Consider the following 7,500-nt stretch of genomic DNA (forward strand, 5'->3'; position numbering starts at 1 on the left):
CCCGGGCCCTTCTTCAGCTCGTCCACGTTGTCGATGCTGACGGACTTGAGTTGGTGTTTGAGCAGCGGCCCCCCGAGGCGCGGGTGCGGCAAGGGGGGGCGTGCGGCGGCCTCCTGCATGCTGAGGGAATTCTCGTGCAGCAGCGAGTAAAAGTCCTGCTTGAGGGCCAGGATCTCATCCCTGAGGTGCGTCAGGTCCTCGCACGACGACACGATGCACCGCTCCTCCGCCGCCGCCGCCTCCGCCTCCGCCTGGCTCTTCTTGCCCTTCCGGGACAGGATTTCGGCCTTGATGGCGGTGATCTCGTTCTTGAGCGCCGTGATGTCCAGGGCGGCGCTCAACTCAGGGGCCGCCGCCGCAACCTTCCCACCCAAGACTCCCGCAGGACCTACGGGCACGTGCTGTGATTGTTGTTGTTGATGTTTTTGTTGTTGTTGCTGATGACGACGATGATGATGATGACTGGGGCTGTGAGGCGAGGCAGGGGGCGAGGCAGGCGGTGACGCTGGGGGGGAAACTGAGGACCAGGGCAGCGGGGGTGTGAGGGGGGACGGCGGCGAGGCAGCAGTAGGCGTGGGAGGTGGTGGCGGGGGAGGTGCAGGCACGGACTGGGGGGGCTGGGGGGCGGCCGAGGCTTGCGGGTGGTGTGCGGGAGGCTGCGTCCCATCCTTGAGGGGCAGCTCGTCCCTGGCTTCCCCCCGCGCCGCCCCAGCCTGGCCAGGCCTGCTGCACTCCGCCGCGAGGAGCGTGCTGCCCTCCGCGCCCTTGTGTGACCTCTCCTGACTCGGGCAAATATCAGGTTGCGGTGTTGCCGTCTCGGGGCTCCGCGCCACCCACTCTTCCGCCGCCGCCGCCGCCGCCGCCACGCGTTGGCCTGTCTTGCAGCTGACAGCACCGAGGAGCGTAGGAGCAGCGGGTCCCGTCGGGTCCTGGCGCGGAGCGGGCAGCCGCTGCTGCTGCTGTCCTTGGGGTGACCGCTGCAGGGCCCCGAGGGCAGTGTCTGGGGCGGCGGCGGCAGCGGGCGGCACGGGTGCAGTGGGCGTGTGTGTGTCCTCGCTATCGGAGTCCCTGGCCAGGTCCACGATGGCCCGGATCACCTGCTGACTCTCACACTGCACCCCGGGATCCACGGCGTGGCCGCTGGGGGACGGAGGGTCGTCGCTGCCCGGGGCGGGGGCGGTGAGGGTCTTGGGGAAGGTAGCGTCGGGGGTCCACTGGCGGCGCGTCAGGTCCAGCACGAGGGTGCTCTTCACGGTGACGCCCTCGCCGCTCAGATTCTCCACCTCCGTGTCGGTGTCGGAGTTTTGTTGCTCCAGGTCCGCCAGCGACGACTCGATGCTCTCCTCCAGGTGCTGGTCGTAGTCCCCGTCCAGGGAGTCAAGCGCCGCTAGAAGGGGCGAGGGCGGACGAGGCTCCCTGGCGGGACTGGGGCTGGTGGAGCTCACCACGGAGCTGACGATGGAGCTGACGCAAGAGCCGTGCTGACGCCCACTGCCGGAGGTGTCGACGGATGGCAGCGAGCCCACGGACACACTGGAGGAGACGCTGTCACGACGCTTCAACATCAAGGCCGAGGAGGTCTCCTTGGCCTCCCTGATGGCCCGCATCATCTCGTCCTGCAGCGACGAGAAGCCCGCCACCGCCTGCAGGAGGGGGTTGGTGGTTCCATGCCGCAGGGGGTCACGAGGTGCCTCCGCTGGGTCACACAGAGGGGCTGTCGTGGCCACGGGCTCATGCCGCGGGTGAATCATGGAAGAGCGAGGAACCCGCAGGGCCCCTGGCGACCCTGGGGGACTAGGGGCCGCAGGGGAAGGCGGGGGCACGAGCTGCGCGTAGTGCAGGGAGCGCGGCGGGGAGTGGCTGGGCAGAGCGCGCGGCGGCGTTCCTCTAGGGGAGCAGCGCGGCCCGGCCGAGGCTCGCGTGGCAGACACACTGAGCGCCTCGCCAGACTCATACTCATTTGAGTCACGCTCGGTGCTCAGGCTGAGTGAGGCCGCCCATGGCTCCTCCCTGCCACTCACGCCCCTCCAGATGACGGCCAGCAGCCGCGTCAGCACCACCACGCCCGCGGTGACGCTCCATCGCCACACGGCGCCCGCGGCCTCCACCATCCAGCGGGGCTCCAACCACGCCCACCAGCCGTCCGGGCACGGCTCCTCGCCCGTGGCACGGCGCCGCCGATCCTTGTGGGTCCGTTGGCGGCGGAGTTCCCTCCGTGCCTGGGGGTTCGGCAGGGGATCTCGCTGGGGGTCACGGGCCTGGTGGCGCTGACTGTGGTCCGGCGGCAGTATCACGCCGGGGCTCCACCAGGGGAGCAGGTCGACAGCATCCTGGCCGCCCATGACCACGCGGCGCCGCCTCCACGCCCACCCAGCGGGGGCCGCGCCCGCCGCCACAGTCCCCTCGAGGCACAGCAGCCCCCGCTCCTCACAGCCCGGCGGGCCTGTCGTGCTGGCGGCCTCGGCACCGCTACCCACACCGCGGCAGGACTCGGCTGCTGGGGCGTCGCTGTGCTGCTCGCGGCCACGGGGTGTTCACATGACAGTCGGGGAGCGCGCCAGGCACACGGCCGCGCCCCGCTCACTACCCGACGGGACTGCCGCCGCCGCCGCCGCAGCCACCTCCTGGGGGCTGATTCTGGCCCCCGCCCCAATCAGACGGTGGGGGAGGCCGAGGGAGGGAGGCGGGTGGCAGGGCACACAGCCGGCGCTGGCATTAAGTCCGGCTCGTCTCTGGGCAAGCCGCCAGCCGCCCTCACCTTGGCTGGCCGGGCCGCGTCCCGCCGCTCACCAGCCGCCGCCGCTGCGTCTCGACCCAAGCTACGACAACACACGCTTCTGGAGGCTTCCTTCCTTCCTGCAGCCGCGTCGTGCAGAGCCTGCCCTGTGTGTGCGTGTGTGTGTGTGAAAGGGGGGCACCGGAGGGAGGAGCAGGCCGGGCGATGCCCCGGGGGCAGGAGGCGGCAGGGGCAGGAAGGGAGGTGGTGAGGGAGGGCGGCTCCTGGGTATCACTGCGTCACCAGCACGGCCACAGATGCCGCACGTCGCCACCACCACCGCCACCACTACCTCCGCCGCTTCACATTCAGGGCCACCACTACCACCACCACCACCACCACCACCATTACTATTACTACGACTGCTTCACTTTCTCCCGCCGTCACCCGCCCCGCCCACCGTGCCTCACCCCGGGGCACTAGCGGGGAGAAAGTTTTTGCCGCGCTGGGGAGGAAGACTGGGGGAGGAGTGGGTGGTGGGGAGCGAGGAGGGAAGGGGAGTGAGGGGGAGGAAGGGCACCAACCGAGGCCTGGCTGGCGTGAGTGTCATGCCTCCACCCAACTCCACACCACCACCACACCACCACCACAATCATGAACTTGTCCCCCCCCCCCCATCCCCCAGCCACCACCACTCGGCCCCACCACCACCGTCATTATGGATCTCTCTCTCTCTCTCTCTCTCTCTCTCTCTCTCGACCACCACACCACACACACAACACGCAATACACCTACTCCCTCGACCCTTCCTCCACCCAATCCCTCGTCCACACCCGCAAGCATAGTCATCTTTTAGCCCAATACCACAGTCACCTTCCAGCCCAATACCACAGTCACCTTCCAGCCCAATACCACAGTCACCTTCCAGCCCAATACCACAGTCACCTTCCAGCCCAATACCACAGTCACCTTCCAGCCCAATACCACAGTCACCTTCCAGCCCAATACCACAGTCACCTTCCAGCCCAATACCACAGTCACCTTCCAGCCCAATACCACAGTCACCTTCCAGCCCAATACCACAGTCACCTTCCAGCCCAATACCACAGTCACCTTCCAGCCCAATACCACAGTCACCTTCCAGCCCAATACCACGGTCACCTTCCAGCCCAATACCACAGTCACCTTCCAGCCCAATACCACAGTCACCTTCCAGCCCAATACCACAGTCACCTTCCAGCCCAATACCAGTCACCTTCCAGCCCAATACCCGCCCCCAAAACTACCACTCATCCATCTCCCCACAACAGCGTGTCCAGAATCACCCTTTCTTCCTCTTTAACGGCATCAAAACCACAAACATCAGACCCTTCAAACTAAATCCAGCCCAAAACCCGCCCAACAGCTACCCCTTCCCCTCAGAGCATGTCATAACCACTCTTTCTTGCTTGTTATCGGCCACAAAACAGCAGCATGTAAGACTTTCCAGCCCAAATCATGTTCAATATCAGTGCACAATCAATCTCTCAAGCACTTTCCCGTCCAACCTCCTCCTCCCTCATACCTCTTTCCCGCCCCGCCCGCCCGTCCGCCCTTAAAGTCGCCGCCTGTCCCGTGAATGGGCGGCGAATTAAAGTTTTTTTACTCCACATTACAAGTTTTCAGTTTGAGCGTCGTGCCAATCTTAAAAAGGAGGAGGAGGAGGAGGAGGAGGAGAAGGAGGAAGAGGAGGAAGAGGAGGAGGAGGAGGAGGAAGAGAAGGAGTCGTAGGTGATTCTCTCTCTCTCTCTCTCTCTCTCTCTCTCTCTCTCTCTCTCTCTCTCTCTCTCTCTCTCTCTCTCTCTCTCTCTCTCTGTTGTTGTTTTTGGTTTTGTTGGTGAAAAACACGTGTAACAAGCCCGACGTTGTGGTAATGGCGGTGGCGGTGGTGGTGGTGGTGGACTGCGGTTACCCTCTCTCGTTAAGGAAGAGGAGGAGGAGGAGGAGGAGGAGGAGGAGGAGGAGGAGGAGGAACAGAAGGAAGAGGAGGAAGACTGTAAATAGCCCCTGAAACGTTATGAGGAAGAGCAAAATGAGGAGGAAGAGGAGGAGGAGGAGGAGGAGGAGGAGGAGGAGGTAACACCGGACGTCCCCAACCACCTACATCCTGATCACACCCTACCGTGATTACCTCCTCCTCCTCCTCCTCCTCCTACTGGTCATTGTCCTGTTTCTCCTCCTCCTGCTCATGCTTCTGCTCTTCCTGCTACTTCACCGGAGGACAAAGACGAGGAGGAGGAGGACGAGGAGGAAGAGGAGGACTGTTAAGTAGCCCCTGAAACGTTATTTGGAAGAGCAAAATGAGGAGGAGGAGGAGGAGGAATAGAAGGAAGAGGAGGAGGACCTGTAAGTAGCTCCTGAAACGTTATGAGGAAGAGGAAGATGAGGATGAGGAGGAGGAGGAGGAGGAGGAACAGAAGGAAGAGGAGGAGGACCTGTAAGTAGCTCCTGAAACGTTATGAGGAAGAGGAAGATGAGGAGGAGGAGGAGGAGGAGGAGGAGGAAGACAGTAAGTAGCTCCCTGTGGCGTGTTCCTCCCTTCGCCCCTCCGACACACACACACACACGTCGCAAAAAGACTCACGTACACACACACGTACACGCACACCAAACACGAAACACGTACACACACACACACACGAGAGGCACAACACAAGTCTTGCCACAGATAAGGCCACGCACGGACTGACACACACACACACACAGCAAGGGGACAAGGGGGTGGGGAAGAAGAGCAGTGGAGAGAGGATGGGGGGAAGGGGGGGAGGGACAACTAAGGGAAAAATACATGGAAGAAATGGGAGGGGAAGGGGAGGAGGAGGGGATAAAGGAGAACTGAGGAGAAGGGAAGAAGAAAGGAAGAGGAGAGGAAGACGGTTGTGATAAGGAGGAGGATATGGGGAGGGGAGGGAGGGGAGCGGGGTGAAGGGAAGGGGAGAAGGAGAGGAAGGAAGGGTAAGGGGGGAGGGTTTCCTGAGGGGTGTGAACAGCTGCCAACTCCCCTTACTCCCCTCCCCACTCCCATGCTCTCCCTCCTATCCCCCTCCCCCCCCCCTCTTCCACACTCACTCCACCCACACAGGGAGTCTGCCTTTACACATTCAGGGACAAGAGAAAGCGATCAAACCCCATCCAAAAAAAAAAAGGGAAAAAAAAGAAAGAAAGACTCGAGAGAGAGAGAGAGAGAGAGAGAGAGAGAGAGAGAGAGAGAGAGAGAGAGAGAGAGTTGGGGGGGGGGGGTCAAATATTTACATTAACATAGATATCCAGACCACACAGACCCTATGGCCCAAATTAGGATGACATCGAATGGCCAACAAGACTTCGCATCTCTGTCTTTGTGAATGTTTAATGTGGAGGAATGGGCGGCCGAGTCTGTTGTTTTTTGTTGAATGAATGAATCCTGTTGTTGTGAATGTTTAATGTGGAGGAATGGGCGGCCGAGTCTGTTGTTTTTTGTTGAATGAATGAATCCTGTTGTTGTGAATGTTTAATGTGGAGGAATGGGCGGCCGAGTGTGTTGTTTTTTGTTGAATGAATGAATCCTGTTGTTGTGAATGTTTAATGTGGAGGAATGGCCGGCCGAGAGTGTTGTTTTTTGTTGAATGAATGAATCCTGTTGTTGTGAATGTTTAATGTGGAGGAATGGGCGGCCGAGTGTGTTGTTTTTTGTTGAATGAATGAATCCTGTTGTTGTGAATGTTTAATGTGGAGGAATGGCCGGCCGAGTCTGTTGTTTTTTGTTGAATGAATGAATCCTGTTGTTGTGAATGTTTAATGTGGAGGAATGGGCGGCCGAGTCTGTTGTTTTTTTGTTGAATGAATGAATCCTGTTGTTGTGAATGTTTAATGTGGAGGAATGGCCGGCCGAGTCTGTTGTTTTTTTGTTGAATGAATGAATCCTGTTGTTGTGAATGTTTAATGTGGAGGAATGGGCGGCCGAGTGTGTTGTTTTTTGTTGAATGAATGAATCCTGTTGTTGTGAATGTTTAATGTGGAGGAATGGGCGGCCGAGTCTGTTGTTTTTTGTTGAATGAATGAATCCTGTTGTTGTGAATGTTTAATGTGGAGGAATGGCCGGCCGAGAGTGTTGTTTTTTGTTGAATGAATGAATCCTGTTGTTGTGAATGTTTAATGTGGAGGAATGGGCGGCCGAGTGTGTTGTTTTTTGTTGAATGAATGAATCCTGTTGTTGTGAATGTTTAATGTGGAGGAATGGGCGGCCGAGTCTGTTGTTTTTGTTGAATGAATGAATCCTGTTGTTGTGAATGTTTAATGTGAAGGAATGGGCGGCCGAGTCTGTTGTTTTTTGTTGAATGAATGAATCCTGTTGTTGTGAATGTTTAATGTGAAGGAATGGGCGAGAGTGTTGTTTTTTGTTGAATGAATGAATCCTGTTGTTGTGAATGTTTACTGTGGAGGAATGGGCGGCCGAGTGTGTTGTTTTTTGTTGAATGAATGAATCCTGTTGTTGTGAATGTTTACTGTGGAGGAATGGGCGGCCGAGTCTGTTGTTTTTTGTTGAATGAATGAATCCTGTTGTTGTGAATGTTTAATGTGGAGGAATGGGCTGCCGAGGTTGTTGTTTTTTGTTGAATGAATGAATCCTGTTGTTGTGAATGTTTAATGTGAAGGAATGGGCGGCCGAGTCTGTTGTTTTTTGTTGAATGAATGAATCCTGTTGTTGTGAATGTTTAATGTGGAGGAATGGGCGGCCGAGTGTGTTGTTTTTTGTTGAATGAATG

The 7,500-nt window shown here is 58.5% G+C and overlaps 1 protein-coding gene across 6 annotated transcripts in view; it reads right to left on the reverse strand.

Annotated features, from left to right (window-relative positions):
* The window catches only part of LOC126996155 (SRSF protein kinase 1-like), a 126,495-nt gene that overhangs the window by 65,676 nt on the left and 53,319 nt on the right, over window positions 1-7,500 (reverse strand). For 4 of the 6 annotated variants that reach the window (XM_050856377.1, XM_050856376.1, XM_050856375.1 and 1 more), the window contains exon 1: window positions 1-3,161. This exon is cut by the window's left edge and continues 495 nt beyond it. The exons of 1 other annotated variant lie outside the window; for it this stretch is intronic. In XM_050856377.1, coding sequence (XP_050712334.1) covers window positions 1-2,342 — 2,342 coding nt within the window. In that variant the 5' untranslated portion in view covers window positions 2,343-3,161. Of the gene's footprint in view, window positions 3,162-7,500 lie in introns of those variants that run through there. One more of the 6 variants, XM_050856374.1, reaches the window with a different exon arrangement.

The sequence above is a fragment of the Eriocheir sinensis genome, chromosome 9, assembly GCF_024679095.1.
Source record: "Eriocheir sinensis breed Jianghai 21 chromosome 9, ASM2467909v1, whole genome shotgun sequence".
Taxonomy (NCBI): domain Eukaryota; kingdom Metazoa; phylum Arthropoda; class Malacostraca; order Decapoda; family Varunidae; genus Eriocheir; species Eriocheir sinensis.